General features: G+C 48.4%; 2 protein-coding genes across 7 annotated transcripts in view; one reads left to right on the top strand and one right to left on the bottom strand.

Annotated features, from left to right (window-relative positions):
• The window catches only part of WDFY2 (WD repeat and FYVE domain containing 2), a 191,207-nt gene extending 180,140 nt beyond the window's left edge, over positions 1–11,067 (top strand). Inside the window, exon 12 of the mRNA XM_059903234.1 lies at positions 11,026–11,067. Coding sequence (XP_059759217.1) covers positions 11,026–11,052 — 27 coding nt within the window. The 3' untranslated portion in view covers positions 11,053–11,067. The remainder of the gene's footprint in view (positions 1–11,025) is intronic.
• DHRS12 (dehydrogenase/reductase 12) overlaps positions 1–23,684 on the bottom strand; it is a 37,322-nt gene that overhangs the window by 4,440 nt on the left and 9,198 nt on the right. For all 6 annotated transcript variants that reach the window (XM_059903238.1, XM_059903239.1, XM_059903237.1 and 3 more), the window contains 5 exons: positions 18,859–18,951; positions 17,704–17,785; positions 3,093–3,154; positions 1,712–1,816; positions 193–283 (listed from right to left, as the gene is read on the bottom strand). In XM_059903238.1, the coding sequence (XP_059759221.1) occupies positions 193–283; positions 1,712–1,816; positions 3,093–3,154; positions 17,704–17,785; positions 18,859–18,951 (433 nt within the window). The remainder of the gene's footprint in view (positions 1–192; positions 284–1,711; positions 1,817–3,092; positions 3,155–17,703; positions 17,786–18,858; positions 18,952–23,684) is intronic.

Raw genomic sequence — 23,684 nt, 5'->3', positions numbered from 1 at the left:
TTGACGACACCAGCTCCGCCTGTGCGTACAGGCTGCTCGCCCTCCCGTCCCCGCCGGCCCCTCTCCGTGGAGACGAAGCCATGCCTAGTCCTCATGATACTGGTTGTAGGTCACTCCGGGGGAGAGTCAGTCCTGCGGCCGCCCAGGATATCTTTAGATGAAACGCAGGCGCCTTGGAAACGAAAGACCTACCTGGGGTGTCGACCCAGCCGGGATGCATGCACGAGAAGTGGATGGCCGGGTGCGCTCGGGCCCACCGCTCCGTCAGGACCACCTGCTGCCTCTGGACGGGGTGGGTGGGGGGCGAGGATGAACAAACGGGAGGGGGAGCAAGGGGGCTGCGGGCATGCAGAGCCGGCCCTCACCCTGCCTCGCCCGCCCCCATGTCAGATTTCACCTTGCTCTAGAACCGGCTCTCTACCCCACAAGCCCACAAGCTCTGGCTACGACCCAGTGCTGCGTCCCGGCCCCTGCGTTTGAGATGCAGACGCACCAGCACCGGGAATGAGGGAGCGCTGCACGCTGCCTGGGGGCTTCCCCCTCCCCTCCCCCCCGGAAGTGACACCCAGAGAGTCCTCTTTCCTAGCCGCTTGTGTTGCCGCGTTCGTTGCTGGGCCCCGCTCACTGTGTACCCTGGCCACCGGCACAGGCTGGCACTGAGCGGGTGTCCGTGGACACGTGAAGGAACTCCTGCCTTGGAGTGTAGGACGCGAACTGGGGATGCTTAGAGAACACAGCTGTTGCAAATTCCCTAAGAACTCATCAAGTATCCCCCGCCCTCCACTTAAGCCTCAGCTGTATGGAGACTACTGCCCAATCCCAGGGCAGTTTGATTACGCTTCGCAAAGAGCTCCATCTGGGCCTCATTTACGGAGTGAGTGGTTTGTTCCCATGTTCCCTGGAAAAACTGTCAAGAAGTATGGTTCCTTCAATTGTCAGGATTGAGTCATGAACAGTAATCCACCAGGAGTTGGTCTGGGGCTCGGTGAGCGAAAGCGGGGCAGAGCCAGGGCACACAGGGGGCAGGGGGAGGTCGGACAGAGGCAGACCACACCAACAGGAGGGACAGCTGGTGGGCGCTGGCAGCTTCACAAACGACGAGGGAGCCCACCCAGGTGATGAACTGAGGGGCCAGAACTATAAGTGTGGAAGGTATATAGCCGGCTTCTAAAAACAGCTGCGACGAGCTGATATACAGTGGCGTGACTACACTTTGTTAAGATCGGGCATGAGATCTGGACCCCTGCCCTTTCCTTTCAGAATTGGATGCACATGCCCTTCAAAGGGAGCCCGGAAACCCAGCGTTGTTCCAGGGGCATCTGTCCAGCCAGTGAGCAGGGGCTGCCCAGGGAGAGAGGAGTGACTTCCTGGGTCCATATTCCCTCTGAGCCGCTGGGCAAGGAACCCCTGCTGGGCTCCTGCTGGGGTGGCCCCCGGCTCTCACCATGCTCTTTGTGGGTCTAAGAAACCAGCGAAGAGAGGTGGCGGCTTTTGTGGCTCTTCCTAGGGGTGAGCTGAAGCCCCCCAGCCCCACCCCGGTCCAGGCAGAGCTGGGCAGGGCCGGGCTCCTAATGGAGAAGAGGGTTCTCTCTCCACTGGGGAACATTCAGATGCTGCTGGGAATTACTAAGATCCAAATTAACGTGAATCCCAGAATTAGCCTTCCTTGGAAAAGCACCCAGGTGGCAGCCTTGAGAAACCCCTCACTCACTTTGTTTTGTGCATAGACCATGGTGCCATCGAACGCTGTCCTTTCTGACTGTAGGTCATCGGTACTCAGTTTCTGAACCAGCATTCCTCCGGAGGAGACTGTCACCTGCAGTGAATAGAATGGAGATCTGTACAGAAAAGTTCATAACACCCTCCCATCCTGCTTCTCTGTCAAGCAGCATGTCGGTTTCTTGTTGCTACTGCAACAAATGACCACAAACTTAGTGGCTTACAAAGTCGCAGATGAGTTCCCCCACTGGAAGCTCTGGAAGTCGGAAGTCTGAAATGGGTCTTATGGGGCTAAAATCAAGGTGTCAGCAGAGCTGCAGTCCTTCTGGCAGTTTTAGGGGGGAATCCTTCCCTTCTCCAGCTTCTAGAGGCCACTCGCATGCCTTGGTTTGTGGCTGCACCACTCCGACCGCCTCTGCTTCCACTGTCATGTCTCCTCTGACTCTGGCCCTCTTCTTAGGACCCCTGTGACTACACTGGCCCACCTGGGTAATCCACGATACCCTCCCCATCTCAATACCCTTAACTTCATCACATCTGCAGAGTCCCCTTTGGCCATGTCAAGGTGACATATTCACAGGTGCCAGGAACTAGGACCTGGACCTCTCAGATCAGGGGAGGTCATTATTCTGGCCCTCACAGCAGAGAGAATGCAGCCTGTGTTAACTCCTGACTTCTCTGATTTCCGTCACTGTAACCCATTAGCCTGTCCCCTCCCATTTGAGCGGCACATTCTCCAGGAAGCGCACCCACCCACCCACCGCTGACTGCCTTCCCCCGCTGCCCCTGCTCTTCAGAAGCCCCCCTTTCTGAATGCTTTGCCAACTCTCGGATGACACTGGGGAAGAGCCTACAGTGCGGGCTGGGGCTTTGCACAGCTCTGCCTCGCTTTTGGCGGCGGACTCGTTGCTTGTGTATGGGCAGCAGGCACCCAGCCGCGGCAAGAGGCAGGAGCAGGGCGGGTGGAGGGCCCCTGAGAGCGGGGCAGGGCGGGCAGGATCGACAGCCGGCTCCCAGGAAGTCTCTACTGCCAGAGCGAGCATTCTGGAATCCCAGGCCACGCCTACAAGCCCCTCAAGTGCGTGTGTCCTCGGGACAAAGCCGCAGGCTGACCCCCACCTTGACCTGGATCCCTCCCCGCTTCACCGTCCCCTCCCTAGACCCACCTGGACGCCGTCTGGGCTGGCACACCGCTGCTGGATCTCAGATTATCAAACAGAAGGCCCGTGGACCCAGGGGACAGAGTTTGGCTCCCCCTATGGACGTGGACAGCATGGCCCCCTCGGGACAGTTGGGGCAACAAACGTAGGACCACTGATTTCCCATCAGGAGCAAAGTCATTTACTTACAAAACATCCCCGAAGTCAACTCACCACTCTGGGGTCATGTTCTTTCTCCAAGACGGGGATCAGGGCAGTCGTGAGAACATACACACCTGGGGAGGCACAGAGCATTCATGAGGGGTCACGGGGCCATCTGGTGCCGCGGGACCCCTCCTCTCAGGTGGCCCCGCGGTGGTGGTGCGGTAGCACCGTTTACCTGCATCCTCCGGGTGAGCGGCAAGCGGCTGCCTGAGCTGCGGTCCCCTCCTCTCGGAGGGTTTCTAGTCCGATCGCTGGACCCAGCCCCGTGTTGCTCCTATCCTGTTGCCACTATCCTGCCCCTTCTCCAGCCTCATGGGGTTTCCTTTCCCCAGGATTGGAACAAAGCTGCCTTAGAACCTCAGGGACTGAGACAATAAAATGTCCACACCAGAGGAAGGAAAAAAGCAAACTACACAACAGTGTGTGATCCCACTTGGCAGAGAAAACAAGTGTATAGAGACACATATGTTCATTACGTCTAGAGTGTGCATGGAAAACATGAACAGGAAACGTGAAGTGTAGCGACTCTGCTTAGGCCCCAAGGGCGGGATTAAGTAAAGCGGCTGCTTCCTTTGCTGGGCATTTCTGTACGGTGTGAATTTGAGTATTTCTACAATGAGCCTAGAACCTTATGGTTATTTCTGCAATCATAAAAACTATATGTCTAACATTTTTAACGAAATGAGAAAAATATTGTTCAAGTGTATCTGACATGGAGAGATATTCACAGTATATGGAATGAGACGTTTACAAAACGGCAGGAGGAACAGAATTCCGTTTTTGTGAGGAAAGATGTGTCAAAATGAAGAAAAAGTATCTGCAAGGATGATATTGTGGTGCACTAAAATGTTCAAAATGCTTATCTCTGAGTGGGCAATTATTATTTCTATGTTCTTATGCTTATCTGTTTTTTTTTTTTTTTTCAAACAATGAACATATATTACCTTGTGTTAACGGGTTGGGGGTCGGGGAATTTAAATGAAAGCCCTGGGCTCTTTTTGGGCCACTCCTCAGAGTTTCTGCCTGCCCAGCTCTGCCCACCACCTCGAGCCCGGCCCTGCATCCGAGCTCACCGGAGCAGCCTGGTGTCACGGAAAGGGCGCTGGGGGGAGCCGGGAGCCTGGATTTGAGTCCTGGCTGGCACCTACCGGCGGTGTGACCATGGGCAGGTCGACAAAGCATTTCAGCCTTGGTTTCTTTACTTGTGAAAGGGAGACCATAGCTGGACAGCCCACCTCCTAGAATCACAGGGTTTTGTGGTGAAACGAAAATGTGCACGTAGACTGAAAAGCTCTCTGTGCACATTGGTTGTTGCCATTTTATTTCATTATTATTATTATTCCTATTATTAGTAGTAGCCATTCTGAGTTGTGCCCTTCACGCCACACAGCATTCTTAGTGTCTGCACCCCAACCTGTCGTTGAAGGTGCCAGCCTCGTTAGTATTCATGGATTTTTAAAGTCTGGCAAACACTGGGTCTCTGAGAGCTGCTGGCCTCCGTGCAGTGGCCTTGAACACTTTCTTTGCATTCACTGCTGGTGACTTTCTCTGTGATTTAATTTGCGAGAAGTAGAAAGGACTTCTGCCAAAAGCTATCAGCCCCATCAGCCTGCCGTGACGGATTGTCATAAACGACTCCTTGGCGTAAAGGAAATGAAAGCTGGAAGCAGGTTCCACACCACAGGCCTGCACCCCTCCTCTAGAGGCTCCGCTGCTTCCCTCCCAGAGGCCCGGGATGGGCCGAGGGCCGGACTTGCTCCCCCCGCTGGCCGGGCGCTGCTCCGAGATGGATGAGAGCTGGGGTAGCCCCGCTGCGCCTCTCCCCCGACCCAGGAGACGGGGGTGTGTTTTGATTTCTGCTTCATCCTCTGCGAGAATATACCCTACCGGTATCAATTTAGATGCTAACAGAGTCACCGGCAGGAAGACTAGCTGGGCCATTCATCCCTACCAAATACGCTCACAGCCTGTGTAGGGCACAGCCAGGTGGTAGGTGATTTTTTAAAACTCCTGGAGAAACTGCAGTTTTTAGCAACAGGCCTTCAGGGCCCTTTCTATCTTTAAAAAAAAATCTCCCGCATTCCAAATCCACAAAACGGGCCCTCCCCCATCCAGCTCTCTGGGCTCCCCCACCAGCAGATCTGAGCCATCGTGTGTTTCTATATGCTTTTTGCCTCCTAGGTCTCCAGCTGTATCATTTCAAAGCACATATGTCACTCTTCACACACAGCAAGCATTTCTCCTCCCTGAGAAGGAGATGAAGCCTCTCTCTTTCCAGCCACAAGTGAGTTATAATCCGCCAGCCTCCTAGCCAGCTTTCTGAGGCCTTTCCTGTGTACCCTCAGCATCTTTTCAGGCCAGCAAAGAGAAACACAGGAAAAATCTGCTACATGCCCAGTATAACTTCCTTGTTCCTGCTCCCTTCTGCCCAGAAAATTTCTCGCCTTGTACAGTTCTTTGAGGCTCCTATCTATTGCTAGATTGATGTTCCCCAATTTAGGAATCTCTGAATAAAGCCAATAAGATCTTTTAAAAGAATCTGCTAAATTAATAACATAAAAATATATAAGTAGTACGTATGTGTATATTTTCATATATATAATTTTTTTTTTTAATTAAAAGAATTGGAATTAAGAGAATCCCAGAGAGGTTCTGTGACTTTTCCAAGTTCCCAGCAAGTCCACGCAGAATGGAAAACATGCCAAATCTCCCTTTTCTTGAGTCATTCAACCACAGAGTCCCAACCAACTCCGGTGCCAAGGGAGTAGGAATGAATCCCGTTGTCTGCAAGTCACTGCTCCTTTAGGATGAACATGGCACCAGGAGCTCCTTGCCCAGCTCACAGATCCTACCACAGGCCTGCTGTTAACACGGGCGCCAATGCCACTCTCCTGCCCCAAAGCCCTTCAACACTCCAGGCGCCCAACCAAATTAAGCAGAAAACTCCTCGGCCTGGTGTGGTAGACTTCCTCTGGAGATGTGCCCCATCCCCTCCCCTTAGGGCGGGGCCCTGCATCCTGTAACAACACGTAACCGAGTCATGACCCTGGGCCAGGCACTGTGTTTGAGCCACGCAACCTCGACGCCCTGGGCAGAGTAGACTGAGTTAGGGGTGACACCTGAGCCAAGCTGTGCCAGTCGAACCCTCCCCGCAAGAGCATGGGCACGGGACCCTTGACTCAGCGGCCGCCATATTTGGCCCATGTGCACGGAAAAGCATCCTGCAGAGACAGGAGAGCTGGGATAGAGTCTGTGGACAAGGGTCCCAGAGAAACAGGAAAAGTTCACCCCAGTTCCTCACGCTCTCCTGTCATGTCCCTGACGCTCCCAAAGCCCAGCTGTGCCTCTGCCGCTAAGTTCTGTGAAGGCTGCCCTTGCCTTCCCTCCCAGTAAATCAGTTTTGTTTAGTCGGATTGAGTGGGTTCCTGTTCCTTGTAACCAGACAATCCCTAAGACACTGGGCTTGGTCTTAGCTAGAAAATCCACCAGTTCGCCTGTGCTAACCAGCTAATAGGAATATCCTTGGAAAGGTGCAAGCAGCGCACTGCTGGAAACAGCTATGGGTGCCTTCGGGTCATTCCTATCTTAGTGGGAACCAGTTTAGTAACTTCCACTCCTCCAAGACTGACTAGCTAAGATCAGGGACATTTGGGGGATTCAGAGCTTTGATGAGGAGAGAAAAAAAAAAAAAAGAGAACCTATTTTAGTCTGGGCTCCTGGGGGAGGGCAGGTCTGGGTGTAGGGAAGACACCTTCAGACACAGGATAATGTGCCCAAGCTGAGTCCTGCTCCCAGTAATAAGGAAAATAATTCATTATCATTATGACTCATTAGTATTTTTAATTTACACAATGCCTTCCTTCCAAGGAACTCATTATGTCGATGGAGGTTCATTACGAGAAAGAGATTTGGGAGTGGAATTTATGTTGGACATAGTCTTCTAAATATGGCAACAAGGACCTTTATGACATGGGTACATGACTTGAAGCAAATCTCTCTCTATAAGCTAATTAGGAAGGGATGTTACACTGTGTCGAGCCGGGTAATGCTGAAGGAGAGGTGCGGAGTACTCTGAAAGCATTCCTGAAACCACATTTCCATCCGAATATTAAACTCATGGTGCTCCTGAAATCATACCATATCATGGGTATGATATATTTCAGTAGCATTAGAAGTATTGTTTGATGAGAAAAATCTACTGCAATGTTTACATTTAGCATAGGAGAACAGATTGGAGTTTCTATTAAGAAACCTTCACAGCCAGCTTGAATTAAAGCCACTTCGGTTACTAAGTGGGTGTATTTGGCTATATGCTTCTACCAGGTATACTACCTGCCGGAGAAAATGACTGTCCCTCTACCCCTGGGAGGTTACTGGTGTAGATTTTAAAGGAGCGGACGGTTGCGTGACGAATACCATTTGGTGCCTCTCCCATTGGTACAATAACACAAACGTCCCACAGCGAGCCTACGGGCCTCACACGCTGACTTCACAAATTGTATAAAGACCATTTCAAAGCTCATATTACCTGGGGAAGCTGGGAGCACAGAGCCCCAGAGAAAATGAGGCATAAGAGGCATCAGAGTCATCAGTTTCTCGTGGGGTATTTACTCTCGGTTTGGGGTCAGACAGCGGTGAGGATGAGTCAGATCTTTCCCTTTGCCCCCAACCTCAACTTCCCCGCTTCCAGTTCCACTTGCTAAATGCCAGACCCAGTGATAAATGCTAGGGATACTGTGAGAACTCCCTGGCCGCAGGGTGTTCACCAGGCATTAACAGGTCATTATGTAATGAACCGACACCCACAGTGAGGTCAGTGCTGTGCAGAAGAGACTGTCCTGAGCACATGGGATGGGGTGGCGGTGGCACCGGGGCCGAGTTAGCAGTGAGGTGACACCTGAGCTAAGATTTAGAGGCGGGAGAGGCAGGACTAAGCTGGCAGGGTGCTAGGAGAGGGTAGGGATGGAAGGAGGGTATCCAGGCGTGGAGCACAGTCTGTGCAAAGAGCCTGGGGGTGGGAGGGCTCACTCCAGGGTGGCTGAAGCTGTGAGCAGCTGGAGAGCATTGTTTAAACGTGGGAATGGACATCTGTGAGCTCCACCTGTGAGGTGGGAAGGGTCCACCTGAGAGGAGAGGGGGGAGCTCTGGCACCTGTCTTGGGCTCCAGGTAACCCACAAAATTGAATATGCTGTCACTTCCTTGTCCTCCCCAGGCCATCCAAGGTCTGTACCTCAGGGTGCTACAGCTAAACCAGTGTTTCTGGTGCAAGATGACTGCATCACTCCCTGCTGTCACATCCGAGAGGGAGACTGTTGGTACTACACCTGGGGCACAAGGAAAGAGCCTGCTTTACAGCAGGGAGAGAATGGGCTTATTAAAAGCATGAAGGTGCTTAATTGGGATTTTGTTTTTAAAATGCCCCAAATGGGTGTGTGGTAGAACTGCTGTGAGTAGCTCTCCTTTAAAAACACCCATGGAATCCCAGCCAGATCATCCGATAAGGTCCTGGGCCCCCGGGCCAGGATGGGGCCAGGCACCTCACTGGCTTCCTGAATGGGGGCCAGGGCTCCTTGGCTGGGAGAACAGGAGGTGTGGTCCCCACGGGGCCCCGAGAGAGCTCGCCCCGGCCCGGGCACTGCAGCGGCTCAGACCCCACCCCGGAGTGGCCGGCAGGCAGGTGAGGAGGCCCATCGTGGCCCAGGGGCTCAGCTCTGGGAGGTGTTTCTGCCTCATCCAAAGCAGCCTCAATGGCTGGCAGAAAACTGAAGCCAAGGGGCAGATGACCTCTGACTTTTGGGTTTATCCATTCTGTCCTTAGGAGGGCTGCACAGGGCCCCCCCCCCCCCGCCAGTGCAGTTCTAGACCAAGAGCCTCACCCAGGGCTCCAAAGCCCTTCTGGGGGCCGAGGGGTCCTACCTTGTAGCTTCAGGAGCTCCAGACCCCACCAGCCTCCCCTGGTGCCTGAAGTCTGGCCTCCTCACCCCCAGTCTATCAGTCCTCTGGGTGAAAATGTCTCGAGAATGAGAGGAGTGAGGAGCTAGGGCTTGCCCTGTAAGATATTAAAATGTATGTGAATAATGAGAACAGTGCAGTCGTGACAATAGTGACTAGATCAGTGGAACAGACTGGAGCTTGGAAATAGAAGCAACTTAGTGAGAATTTGGTATATGAGAGAGATGGCATCACAACTCAAAAGAAAGGAAAGATTGTGCAATATATAAGCAGAGCTGTGACACTGCTTATTAAAAAGCGTGAGAAGAAAGAGAGAAAGAAAGAGGAGAAAAGGGTCCTTACCTACCTAATACCCAAATAACTTCCAGTGGACGAAAACGCTAAATAGGAGAAAATGTTGTAAGAAAATAGGGGGAAAAAACAAGTATTTAGAGTAACCAGGATTTTTTTTAACCATAAAAATGAATAAATCAGTCTTAATAATAAATATACAGCCTGACTACATAGAAAATTTAAACTTCTGTGTGACCAACCAAAGCACCAAAAACAGAATTAAAAAGTAATTTGCTAAACTAGGTGGGGGGGAGGGCAGGGAGGAAGGCACTTGTGATAAATGTGCCAAAGAAGGCTTATAAACCAAGAGTTTAAAAGATGATGGTCACAATTGAAAAATGGGCAAAGGACATGAATAGGCAACTCCCAAAAGAAATACAGATGGCCAGTAAATAACCACCATCACCAAGTTCAATATCACTAGTAACCAAAGAAATGCAAACGAAAGTAAGATGCCAGATTTCATCTATCAGTTTTGCAAAGATCATTCTTTTGGGGATGATGGGTGGGACCCAGAGTTTGTTGGGATAGGGAGAGATAAGCACTAAGAATGCTGGTGGGAATACAAATTGCTCCAATTTTTCTGGCGGGCAATTTAGTTAATGTATAATGCATTTGGCAATTTGGTCAAAAGTCTCAAAAATGGTCACAAATTAGGTGTCTGTAATTTCACTCCTAGGAATCCATCCTAAGGCAATAACCAAAGATCCACACAAAAATGTATGAACAAAAGTACTCATGGTGGAATCATTTTCAATAGTGAGAAGTTGGAAACAAGCTAAATATCCCACAATAGGGGATAAACATACTAAACTATGGCACATTCATACAATAGAATATATTCTAAATAGAAGTAACATTTTAAAGGATGTTTAATGATATGAGAAAACATTTATAATATAATGCTACCTGGAAAAACACAAAACTCAGAACGGTATACACACTGTGGCCCCTCCTCGGAGTAGGGGACACACATAGAAGAAGGCTGGAAAAAATAGACCAATGTTAATGGTGGTTTTATCTTAATGATGGAATTACAGGAGAGTTTTGGTTTCTCTTGGATACTTTTATTTCCCTATTTTCTAAAAGGAGACACATTTGTCTTATGATTAGAAAAAAGCGATCCTGAATAAACACCTCCTCCCTACCCTGCCCCACACACAAAGTCCTAAGATGGCACCTGCTGAGCACAGACCCTTGATTTACTGAGCTGTGAGCTGGGACCCAGAAAGGAGTGTAGCCCAAGGGAATGAGAGAAAGGAGACAAATGTTTGGAGGGAAGGAGCAGAGGAGGCGTGAGGAAGGGAACTGGGAATGGTGCAGAATGTGGGATGCTGCTGAAGCCATACTGGTTTTGCTGGGGCCCTGATAATACTCCAGTGTCCATTCGTTCAGTCGTTTGAAGAGATCAGAGGGGCTTGGGCACCTTGGGGCCAGATTTCAAAACGGGAGAAGGACACCTAAGGGAGCCCTCTGATGTAGCTGGACAGCAGCCCTCTCTCCCTGCATCTCAGGGGCTTCTCAGGGGAGAGGTGGTGCAGAGAAAATTCTAGGACAACGATGGGGGTGAGGAACGATGGGAAGGCCAGTGAGACACTGAGGCTGGCTGATCACCTTTTCTTTTGTGACTACTGCCTGCTTCCCAATTTTACCCAGAACCAGATGGGCTCACAGAAATCATGAACTCTGGCTCCGGTCAAGGATTCCTCATGGGGTCGCCTTCCCTCACCCGAAGAGGCTCTCCTGGACAGCAAGACGGCCATCTCTCCGTCCACAGCCTTTGCGCATTCCACTATCCTTGGAATAGCGGAAGGACTTTCTCCGGCCTCTGCACAGCACAGCACGGAAGGTGCCTCTACGTTTACTCCTCACCAACTGATGCTTTTTAGCACCTACTATTACCAGGCGTGAGCAGGGTGACCTGTGCTCTAGGCTGGAGGGAAGACAGTACCCCTTCTAGGAGCGCGCTGATTACCAAGGAGGGCACCTCAAATCAATCATAGTAAATAGTCTGCTTCTTACCAAGAAACAGACTCACTGTGCTGAGAGCTATGCTACTTTCCTATCTTTTTGCTTTATCTTATATATTTTTACATCCAGTAAAATTCTGTGTGTGTGTGTGTGTGTGTGTACGTGTGCAGCTCTATGAGCTCTTGCAAATGCATACAATTGGGTAACTCCATGCATTAGACTGTGGTGTGATTCACAACCGTTCCGTCACCCCAAATATTCCCTCACAGTCACCTACTACCTTTGTGGTCACACCCTCCTCCCACCCCTAACCCCCAGCAACCACCGATCTGTTCTCAGTCCCCATAGCTTTGCCTTTTCCAGAATGTCATATAAACAGAATCATACAATGCATCCTTTTGAGTCTGGCTTGACTTCCGCCAATGCATTTAAGATCCAGCCACATTGCTGCAAACATCAATATTTTGTTCCTTCTTATTGCTGAATAGCATCCCATTGTATGGAAGCGCCACAGTTTATTCACCAGTTGAAGGACATCTGGGTTGTTTCCAGTTTGGGGTGATTATGAATAAAAATAAAGCAACTATAAACATTTGTGTGCACATTTTTGCATGAACACGTTATTTCTCTTGGGTAAATAACTTACAACTCCTTCTTTAACCCTCACTTCTAGCCTATAAAGGTATCATGATCTCCATTTTACAGAATGGGAATGTGAGGCTTGAGGAGGTTTAAGCAACTTGCACACAGTCACGTAGCTGGAGGAACTGGATTACCCACCCGGTGGGTCAGCTCAAAACGGACTGAGCTCCTCGTAAGGGCCAGGCAGTGCCCGCACTCAGTGATTCATGCTCTATGCTAGAAACCACCTATCAAAGGGTGACTTCTATGGTGCTAAGATAGGGTCACAGAGGGTGCTCTGGGAGCCCAGAGGAGGAGAAGCGCTGGCCAAGCTCCAGGCTGGTGTGCTCCCAGCGAGTCACGGAGGAGAAGTGAAAGTGAACCAGGAAGGGAGGGGACGTTCCAGGCACAGGAGCCACAGGAACAAAAGCATGGAGGTATCCTGCTGGTGACAGGTTCCAAAACTAATGGGCTGACTGGCAGAGGATCCATGTTGGGAAATCATGGAAGTATGTTTGGACAGGTGGGGGAGGTACCATAACAAAGGACTTCAATGCCAGGTGAAGGGATTTGGATGTTACAACAATGTTAGCTGACATTTCTACAGTGCTTACTATCCCCAGGTACTGTGTCTTTCTGGGAATCCTGAAGGTTTGGGAGCTGGAAGGAGGTTTTAGGAGCCAAATGGTACATAGGTAAAGCTCAGAGTAAGGCTTATTGACAAATAAGAATGCCTGGCACCAAACACATTTAGTGTCTGAGGGCCTATTTCACCTTGGAAGTACCGTTCTCTGCTTTCCTGGGGTTTGGACCCCAGCTCCCTTCATGGATGAAAAGAGAACTTAACCATATGGTTACTGACATTGTTTATGTGTCTGATTCCCCCACTGGACCAGGAGTCCATATAATTTCTGAATCCTCATCGCTGACCACAGGGACCAGCTTACAGTGTGTGCTCTTTAAATGTTTATTGAACAAACAAGATGTTTTGCTCATTAAATATTTGGGGTTAATAGTTACCACATCAAACTCAGATGACCCATTTCCAAAGACTTAGAATGTAATAAAATAGACCCTTGTCGTAGATTACTGTTTGACAATACTCACCCTCTCTTCCCCAGTTTCCTGGGAGGAATATGTTTCCCTGACTCTTGATTTTGGGCTCCGTGAAATGACTTGCATTGGTCAGCTGGACGTTAGCAGATCTGAAGCAAGCAGGGGCTTGCAATGTGCCTGCACACTTGGGCTTCTGCTATTGCCACTGGAACATACTCTGGCCAGCCTAACGGTCCAAGGAGGATGCAAGAATTTGGAACATAATGCAGACCCAACTTGCTGCTTAGAGATACCCTACTGAGCTCAGCTGACATCAGCCCACCCAGCAGACCTGCATAAGAGTCAACAAGAAATACATGCTTATTTATTGTATGCCTAAGAGATTTGGGGGTTGCTTGTTAGGTAGCAAGAGCTGACAGATACAAGCCTAGAGCAAAAATGGACCAACTATAATTTTGTTGTCCTCTATTTAGGAAGGTGAGTCACTCAGACTCTGGTTTCAAACTACTTCTGATCCTGTTTCCTTGTTTATGAAATCTATAAAATTGTTATGAGAATTGAACAAGATAGTCCAAGAAAAACACTTAGTGGAGCCCCTGGCACATGGAAAGTGTGTGCCATTATTATTATAATTATCATCATTATTATTAAGGTGTTTCTGGACCCTGGGTCCCTGCTTTAAACAGCAGTTACCATTGAGTGTGGAGCTGTGCCGGTGAGCAGAAAGCTCCAGATAACAGAATGTGAAGGGACAGAACATGTACCGTACACTGATGTATGTACATCCTTCCAAAATGACCTCAACTGAACTTTCCCACCTTCTGCCAAAGATCTAAGGCACCACTGCCTGTTTATTACAATCAATTAACTGATGACACAGCTGTCTCGGAGGAGGTGGATGGCATCCTTGTCTCGTGTGCCGTGGGTGAGAGGGGCTGAGATGCGGGTGAGAGTTGTGATCGGCTGATGCTCGGGCTGTGGCCGGCTGCCAGCACAGCACTCAGCGAAGCACTGCGCCCCCACCCACCCCCCTACACACATCGTCTTCACTCCTCACGGACTCTGAATGCCACTGAATGCCAACAGGCAAAATGGATATGGTTTGAGAAGACCCGAAACACAGGGGCAAGAAAGGCAACCAAACAGCATCTGCCTCATGAGATCACTTTATCTCCACGCTTCGTCTCCCCACAAATCTACCCTGGGGCAGCTCATTTTTGTCCCTAGGAGAGTAAACTATGAAAACCTCTCTGTGCCCCACCCATCCCCGCAAAAGGAGAGGGAGAATGATTTCCAAACTTTATCTAATTCATAGACTATGATGTCTTCACAAAGAGCCACACGCAGCCACGGGCTCTGACAGTATTTCACTAATCCTCCACCTCCTGAACTCTTAGGATCTGGTGATAAATTCTGCTAATCCTATTGTGTTCTGCCCTCAGAGTATCAGGAATCTACTGATGTTTGGCTGGGGATTGGAAGTATTTCTAGAGGCCAAACTGAATCTTAGAAAATAGAAGACAACCTAACCTGTGTTACATAATCAGGCCATGAAAACATGTTTCATATTAGAAAGGCAGCCAGCAGTTTCCTAGGACTCAGACAGAGGTATGGGCTGTTTGCTTGGCTCTGGACCTGCTTCAGAATGACAATATTTGAACCTCTCTGTATCTCCTCATCTGTAAAGCAGAAGCACATCAAGCTGCCCTCTCTGTCACTGACTTGCTTCTGTGTATATTGGACTACGTCTTCCCCTCTGGAGAGGATGAATAAATATTAAGCATGAGAATTATTATGCTTCTCAGAGGTTGGAAAGATCAATAAACTGTTTCTAACACAGGTAGGAAATGAAAATGAAGAGATATCAAGGTCCTTAGAAGCAGACTGGATCCATAACAAAAGTACAACATAATCAGCTGTACAATCAAAAAGGCAAAAGCAAACAATAATAAATAATAAAATAAAATTTTTAAAAAAGGGAATTCCCTGGTCGTCCAGTGGTTAGGACTCTGCGCTTTCACCGCGGTGGCCTGGGTTCAGTCCCTGGCGGGGGAACTAAGATCCAGCAAGTCTTGCGGCGTGGCAAAAAAAAAAAAAAAGGCAGTTGCCTTAGAGTCTATCGGATCTGCCCCACACTCTCAATCAATGCAGATTCCCAGGAGGCCCTCTAAGCAGTGTCCCCAGCCCTGGGCCGTGCTTCTCCTGGCATGGCTGGTCACTCCCCTCGCAGCCTCCCTTTAGCACTTATCTCACGATAACGCAGTGACGGGTCTGAGGGAGGAGATGCTGGGGGGCTGGTAGAACTCATCTTGGTTATGAACGTGGGCTCTGGAGGCACACAGACTTGGGTGCAAATTCTGGCTCCTCCACTTGACCTTGGGCAAGTTATGCAAGCTCTCTCAGTCTAGTGTTTTCATCTGTAATGTACAGGCAGGAATACTTCCATCATAGGGTGGTCACGCGGGTTCAGTGCCATATATACGTACGCCACCCACGAGCGCCCAGCATGCAGCGTGCACCCAGTAGAATGTAGCTGGGTGGTGGGTGGGCGGGTGGGAAGCAGCAGAGCGGGCTTCATCCTGTGCAACCCCACAGGGCCCTGCACTTTTTGAATCCAGGGGCCCCCTATTTTTGTTTGGCACTGGGTCCCGCAAATCACAAAGCTGGTCCTGGAGAGCAGCCACCTGGGAGGCCAGCTGCTAGGACCCTAGGAGTCCTTGCCATCCAGGAGAGTTAGAAGGCAAACCCCGGCATGACCCCACATGTGGGTACTTTTGGTACTTTGGGCAAGGATACCACATTTGGAACAAAGCGAACGATGGGAATATTTTGTACTAAACCTGCAGCGTTTCATAGCAAGCTCCCAGGGATTTGTTTAAGAAGAAATAAATGCAACCCCAGTGCCGGGGAGAAAGGTTCTTCCCCACTCCAGATGTTCTCTGTCTCCCGGAGAGAGAACAACGAGCACCCTCCCTCAGCCCCTTCCTCTCTCCACTGCAAGCATGGGGACCACTTAAAAAATGGAGTAAATTTAGGAGCAATAATCTGGGCTTGCTGAGCTCTGCGCCCCGCGTCTTCCTCTTCCTGGGAGGGGTTGGTGGTGTCTGTCTGAGGCCAGCCAGACGCAACAAAGCAAGTGAGGCTGGCTAACTCTGGGGTTTAGCATTAAGGAAGTCATTTGGCTCTCACGTGAGCCATGCCCTTCAACCAGCCTCATCTGTAACAACAGTGATTTGGGGCTTTCATCCACTGTCTTACTCCTCAAACTGTTCAGTTCTTGGCTGGGAAGAGGGTTACTATTTAATGGACACCTTCAACGACAAACACAGGAACCCCCGCCATTCATCTTGTGACTTAGGATGAATTAAAATGCCTTATTAAAAGCTTCACTTCCTATGAGAAAGTGGTATAGTCACTGGGGAGAATCTTAGATTCACTGCATGTCCGAGTTGAAAGGCACCGAAATAGTCTACAGTTGGTCCCTGACTTAACGATGGTTTGAATTGTGATTTTTTGACTTATGACGGTGTGAAAGCGATGCACATTAGGTAGAAATCGCACTTCTAATTTTGGATTTTGAACCTTTCCCGGGCTGGTGATACGCGGTATGACGCTCTCTCGGGATGCAGGGCAGGGAGCCGCAGCCCCCAGTCGGCCAGGTGATCACACGAGTGAACAACCCTCACACTTACAGCCATTCTGGACCCAGACAACCGTTCTGTTTTTCACTTTCAGTATAGTATTCAATAAATTACATGACATATTCAATACTTCATTATAAATTAGGCTTTGTGTTAGATGATTTTGCCCAACTGGAGGCTAATGTAAGTGTTCTGAGCATGTTTAAGGTAGGCTGGGCTAAGCTACGATGTTCGGTAGGTTAGGTGGATTAAATGCATTTTCAATTTGCTATATGGTCAACTTATGATGGGCTGACTGGGACCTAACCCGAACATAAGCTGAGGAAGATCTGTACTCCAGACCCCTTGGTGCGAGATGGAGAAAATCCAAAGAGGTTAAAAGCCTGGTACATTGGTTTTCAAACTTTAGTGTGCATCAGAATCATCTGGAGGGCTTGTTAAAACACAGATTTCTCAGCCCCGTCCCAGTTTTGGATTTAGCAGAGCTGGGGGTGAAGCCCAAGAATGTGCGTTTCTACCCAATTGCCCGGTGATGTTGATGCTGCTGGCCCAGGAACCCTACTTTGAGAATCACTGGCCTGGCACTAAATGAGTCGGTCTGTTATTACAGAGCAGGAACCGGAACCCAGGGGTCCTGCATTCCAGGTGAGTGCCCTTCTTGGCCCATCTTCTGGTCTCATGGTTGCACCTTTCTCAGCCCTGGCTGGAAGTTCCCTTGGCTACAGTTTTCATGTTTGCACTTTCCACCTAAGATGACCTTGCCCTTCTCACCAAAGTCATGTCTATAATGAGCCTTGAGCTTCCTAGAAAAAAAAACTCTAACAATGCTAAGTATTTCTGGCACTAACATATATTATGAAAAACATGAAAAGAGTGTTTTATGAAGAAATAATAAATGCAGCGAAGGATAAATTTAAAGTAAATGCAATCACGCCAAGGACCAAGAACCCAAAAAGTAGATCAATGTTTCTCTGATCCTTCTACGGTATCATTTATGTCTACGTTTATTTTGCTAAAAGCAATCAAGAAAACTGCTTACACTTACCCAGAGTGTTGGTAGCAAAGTTTTTTTCAAGTCCATCTTCCGTGAGCTCTCTCTTATTGACCATGCAACCTGCATTATTGATCTAGAAAGTACAGTTCCCGTTTCAAAATAAAGGAAAACAGGGCCAAAGGACCTGTCCCCAAACCCCACGGTTCCACCACCACCACTGGTCCCACATTCATGGGACAACATCAGTTCTGCTCAACTGTCCCTTCACTCCAAACCCCTTCCTGGGAAATGCCATTTGTGCAGCAGCCTCAGCCACGGGACTGTGCAGAGACCTCCGATGACCAGGGCTTGGCTGGCAACCTAATTCACGATAAAGTGCCCCAGGAATTCGTCTAGACCAGCGCTGTCCAATAGAAATATGTAATTTTAAGTTTTCTAGAAAGTAGCCACATTAAAAAGGTAAAAAGAAACAGGTAAAATTGATTTTAATATTTTATTTAACTCAAGATATCCAAAAAGAGTATCATTTCAAAATGTAATCAATATAAAAATGTTACTCTATTTTTCACACTAAGTCTTCAACATCGGCAGATTTGCACACTGATGGCACATCTCAGTTTGGACTAGCTATGTTTCAAATGCTCCATAGCCATATTGGACAGCGCAAGAGCAGACCTGAGCCCGAGTGAACATTTCAGAGCACATTAGAAACTATTTGGGTAGAAAGGCAGCTCAGCTCAGAGTATATGGGAGGAGAAGAAGGACATCAACCCACCCGAGGCCTCTAGCTCTCTCTGGAGAGCAAATGACTGTGTTACTAAAAGATGTGCTTGTCTGCAGCAGGCGTCCTTTTGGACTAAGCTTTTTATTTAATTTCCCCCTGAGCCTCTAATTTTAATATAGCAATCCCCAAGTCTACAGAGCTCAGGAATACCAGTATACAAATCATCATTTTATGAAAAAAATGGAACCTCCCCATCCCCCCACAGACCCAGTGGATGGTCCCTTCCTTTCCCCACAAATCCAACCAACAGGGTTAGATTGACTCCAGTGAGTGAACCTGATGACTGAACAGGCCTCCCCATAAAAGATTCTCACTAAGGTGTCACCATAAAGATCCACAAACATACACACCAGTCTACAACCACACAGGCAAGAAATGCACATGCATGAGATTTATCCCCTACTTATGTTTACAAAGCTCACCAGGACATTGAGGGTATGTTCCTGCTTGAAATTTTCAACAAATTTCCAGACTGTCTTGGGATCAGATAAGTCCACAATGTGCAGAAAGATGTTCTAAACCAGAAAACAAAAAAAAATTGTAAAGCCTTAAAAAAAAAAAAAGATAACGTATTTTTTTCATTAAAAATGGTTTTTTTAAAAAATGGTTTTAAAAATCTAATCGTTTGGAATGATACAAAATGGAAAGTCTCACTCTTCAGAAGCACACCATTGTTCACAGTTTCTTGCGAATCATCCAGAAATATTTTAAGTACATACAATATTTATAAATGTATGTTTCAGGCATTACATATTATACATTTTAAGCATTATGTGTGTGTGTGTGCCCCTTTTCCATATAGATAGGATCAGACTATACATTGTTCATATCCTTCTTTTTCACTTAACAATATGTTTTAGAGATTTTTTTCTTATATATAAATCTACCTTCTTTCTTTTTTTTTTTTTTAATCAGGTTGTTTTCTTATTGTTGAGTTTTTTTTTTTTAACATCTTTATTGGAGTATAATTGCTTTACAATGGTGTGTTAGTTTCTGCTTTATAACAAAGTTATACATATACATATATCCCCATATCTCTTCCCTCTTGCGTCTCCCTCCCACCCTCCCTATCCCACCCCTCTAGGTGGTCACAAAGCACCGAGCTGATCTCCCTGTGCTATGTGGCTGCTTCCCACTAGCTCTGTATTTTACATTTGGTAGCGTATGTATGTCCATGCCACTCTCTCACTTTGTCCCAGCTTACCCTTCCCCCTCCCCGTGTCCTCAAGTCCATTCTCTAGTAGGTCTGCGTCTTTATTCCCATCTTGCCCCTAGGTTCTTCATGACCATTTTTTTTTTTTTTTTGAGATTCCATACATAAGTGTTAGCATACGGTATTTGTTTTTCTCTTTCTGACTGACTTCACTCTGTATGACAGACACTAGGTCTATCCACCTCACTACAAATAACTCAACTTCATTTCTTTTTATGACTAAGTAATATTCCATTGTATATATGTGCCACATCTTCTTTATCCATTCATCTGTTGATGGACACTTAGGTTGCTTCCATGTCCTGGCTATTGTAAATAGAGCTGCAATGAACATGCATTGATCATTTATGTGCATGGCTGTGTGCACCACCGTAAAGGAAAAGGGGGCATTCAACATGGCTCCTCCGTCAAGGAGTTCTGAGTCTACTGGGGGAGGAGGCTGCGTCCAGAGGTAACCATGTCACAAGGCAGAAACTGACACGCATCGTAAGCAAGAACTGAGTCACAGAAGAAGTTGTCATCTTATAGTTAGGATGTGCCTTCGATAATCTCTTAGGAGCAAAATATTGACAAAAACTCCCAAATGATTGGTAGGAAACTATGACACATCCATGCAAACGTATGTTTTGTGGCCATTAAAATGGCCTCCTCCCCCAGTAGACTCAGAACTCCTTGACGGAGGAGCCATGTTGAATGCCCCCTTTTCCTTTACGGTGGCGCGCACAGCCATGCACATAAATGATCAATGCATGTTGTCCATTTACCCCTTTTTCTCTGTACTCAGCACATAACTGAAACTTGTGTTCTCAGCATCCAGTGAACGTGAGGCTATTCCCCCTGAGCTCCAGCAGACGTCAGGGACTTATCACCAGCCCAAGGCGGATTCCTGCTGCCGGGAGCTGAACCTACAGGCAAAACTCTGCGCAACAGCTGTAACTCCCGTGATAAAGCAGACTTCAGGGCCCTGTCTCAGTTTCCCCATTAACTGAGCCATTGAACCCAAGTCAGAATTTCTTTCTACTGATTGATCTTAAAACATATTTTCTCACCCTAAGACAAAGGCTCAGAGAATGAGAGAACAGAAGCAATCCCACATTTTCATGACTCAGAAGGTCTGTAATCAGCTTGAATACCATATTTGGCTTAAGTCTGGAACAAATGAATCTTCCTCTGCCTTCAAGGGAGAGGAAAAGCATTGTCCGTACAGGACTATGCTCTTCTAAAAAGTCTCTGAAGGCCTCACCCAGACAGAGTGGACATGAGGCTGCTGATTCACACCTGGGTCAGCCGTGAGCGTCCACCAGCGACGGCAAACCAAGCCTACACACCTAATCCTTTCATTCTGAGCCCTTCCCGGCAACCACCCTGGAACTCCCTCCCACCAGCAGGGCTGCGACACTCACACAAAGCCAGGCTCAAAGAAACAACAAAATTCAAATGACCAACAAAATTCAAGTGAGCTAAAATCAGTTTTACTCTGATCATCTCTCAATCTCCTTGAGCTTCCTGGAAGCACCCAAGGCGTCGCAGAATTAAAAAGAGGCAGCAGCAGGGAAGAGGGACTCGCCATTACAGACAAATCAACCTTGGAGCCTGGTGAAATGAAGCATCCTGAAAAGGTGAAGGGAATCATTTGGCTCCCTCTGCGGGAAACTAGGAAGCCCCAAGGCACCCAGAAGAAGAGGCCAGCAGTCTGCTGTGACCAGGGGAAGGAGCCAGGAAGGTGCCAGTGTGTAAAACCCTGATCTGCTGACCTACACGTGACGAGGCTGGACCTAGGAGCCATTGGGGGCCCTATACTCACTTTTTTTAAAAAAAAATAGTTATTTATTTATTTGGTCGTGCTGGGTCTTAGTTGCGGCATGCGGGCTCCTTAGTTATGGCATGTGAACTCTTAGTTGCGGCACGCATGTGGGATCTAGCTCCCTGACCAGGGATCGAACCTGGGCCCCCTGCATTGGGAGTACAGAGTCCTAACCACTGTGCCACCAGGGAAGTCCCGTACTCACTCTTCAAACCTGGGATACAAGTCTGGTTATTGAAACTGAGCAAAACTCAACTGGGATCCTTCCTGTAGGTGAATCACCATCATCTAGCTGCTGGGTGGCCCAGGAGTCAGGAGTTGACATCACGGGAAGCCTCTACCCAGGGCAGAGGGTGAGTTTGAAGGGTAAAGGGGAGACAGTACATGAATGTGCCCTTGGAAGTAGAAATCACTATGTAGGAACGAGGTGACAGTTACTATTAATGTCTAGCACTCAGGAAGCTAAACCAGTAATTCTTAAGAAGGTGGAATTCCACGCTGGCCTGGGAGAACTGGAGAGTAGAAACCCCTGTTTTTTATCTTGGTGTTTTGCTGTTGATGGGATCAATCTCCACAAGACAGAAGGCACATTGACAGCACCTTCCAGCCATATCAGGAAGTGAAAAGGTTGCACTGTAACTTTCTCATCTTTCTCCGGGAAACCCATCACTCCATTCTAATCAATGAGAAACACAACAGGCCAATCCCAATTGAGGGAGAGTATACAAAACCCCTGGCTAGCACTCCTCAAAACTGTCCAGGTCATCAAGAACTAGGAAGGTCTGAGAAACTGTCACAGCCACGAGGAGCCTAAGGAGACATGACAACTAAATGTAACGTGGGATCCTGGATGGGATCTGGGAACAGACAAAGGGTGTTAGGTAAAAACTAAGGAAATCTGAATGGACTTTAGTTAGTAATAATGTATCAATATTGGTTCATTTGCTGTAACAAATGAATCATACTCATGTAAGACGTTAGCAAAGGGAAAAATGGGTGTGGGGTAAATGGAAAGTCTGCATTATTTTCACAACTTTTCTATGCATCTAAAACTATTCTAAAATTTAAAAGTTTATTTTTTTAAAAAACATTGCCCACGGGGAATTCCCTGGCAGTCCAGTGGTTAGGGCTCTGCACTTTCACTGCTGGGGCCTGGGTTCGATCCCTGGTCGGGGAACTAAGATCCCACACGCCACTAGGTGTGGCCAAAAAAAAAAAAAAAAAAAAGTTGCCCAAGGAGATAACTGCCAGACAAAAGCCTGGTGCCCTTCTATCCAGGCAGCAAGATGGTGATGAACTGCATGTAGCGAGGAGCTGGAGGAGGGTCCACTCTGACTCTCTCCCTGGGCCCATCGGGAACACTGTGCCAGACACAGTGGCTGCTGCACTGGGAGTTTGCTCTGTGACAAGCACTCCTTCCCCCAAGCTTGGGGCCACACACACCCTCTCCAGAAAGAGCCCCGTGGCAGGATACTGAACTCTCCGTACTCCACACACCTGATCTTACCAAGCCAGTGTGTCCAAGAAGCTGGTTCCCACGTGACCTTGTCCTTCCCTGGTGCCCAGCCTGCCCACAGGCACCTGGCTCGGCTGGCCTGCCACACGCCCCACCCAGGCTCTCCTGCCCAAAGAACCACCGCTCTTTGACGTCCACCCAACTACACACCCAGGACCGGTCCGGCCAGTGCCCTCCCTGCTTTACCGGCCCAGGCACTGATGAAAGAGAACTAGGGAACTTGAAAAGCAGAGAATGTAAGGTTGGGAGTGGTAATAATATTAGGATAAACAATGTTGATAACAGCAATAATAGTAATAGCTTCTATGGATCGAGAGCTGTACATACTAGGATGCCCTGAACTTCCCATGTCATAGCACTACCATGTTATGTCAGCCAGGGTCTAACAGAAACCACTTTCAACAGAGGGAATTGAACACAGGGATTGGTCTCCCAGAGGAGAAGGGAGAAGAGAACTCAGCTGGGACTGGTGAAGAAACCCGGAGACCAGCAGCAGCAGGAAGCGCCCACCAGCCCTAGGCTGGAGGAGCAACGGGAGGGGGTGATGTGACCTGAGCCTGAGAGCAGGACTCGCCACCAGAAGCAGGAACCTCAGCGGACATTCAGCTGTTGCCACGGAGGCCAGATATCCTGTTTCCCCATTCCTCCCACCCCCTTCCTCCCAATCTTCCTCTAATACCCGCCGCTGGTCAAACCCAGGCACGAGGTGGCTGAC

The sequence above is a fragment of the Balaenoptera ricei genome, chromosome 18 (genome assembly GCF_028023285.1).
Source record: "Balaenoptera ricei isolate mBalRic1 chromosome 18, mBalRic1.hap2, whole genome shotgun sequence".
In the NCBI taxonomy this organism is placed as follows: domain Eukaryota; kingdom Metazoa; phylum Chordata; class Mammalia; order Artiodactyla; family Balaenopteridae; genus Balaenoptera; species Balaenoptera ricei.
This window is presented reverse-complemented; position numbering and strand designations above follow the sequence as displayed.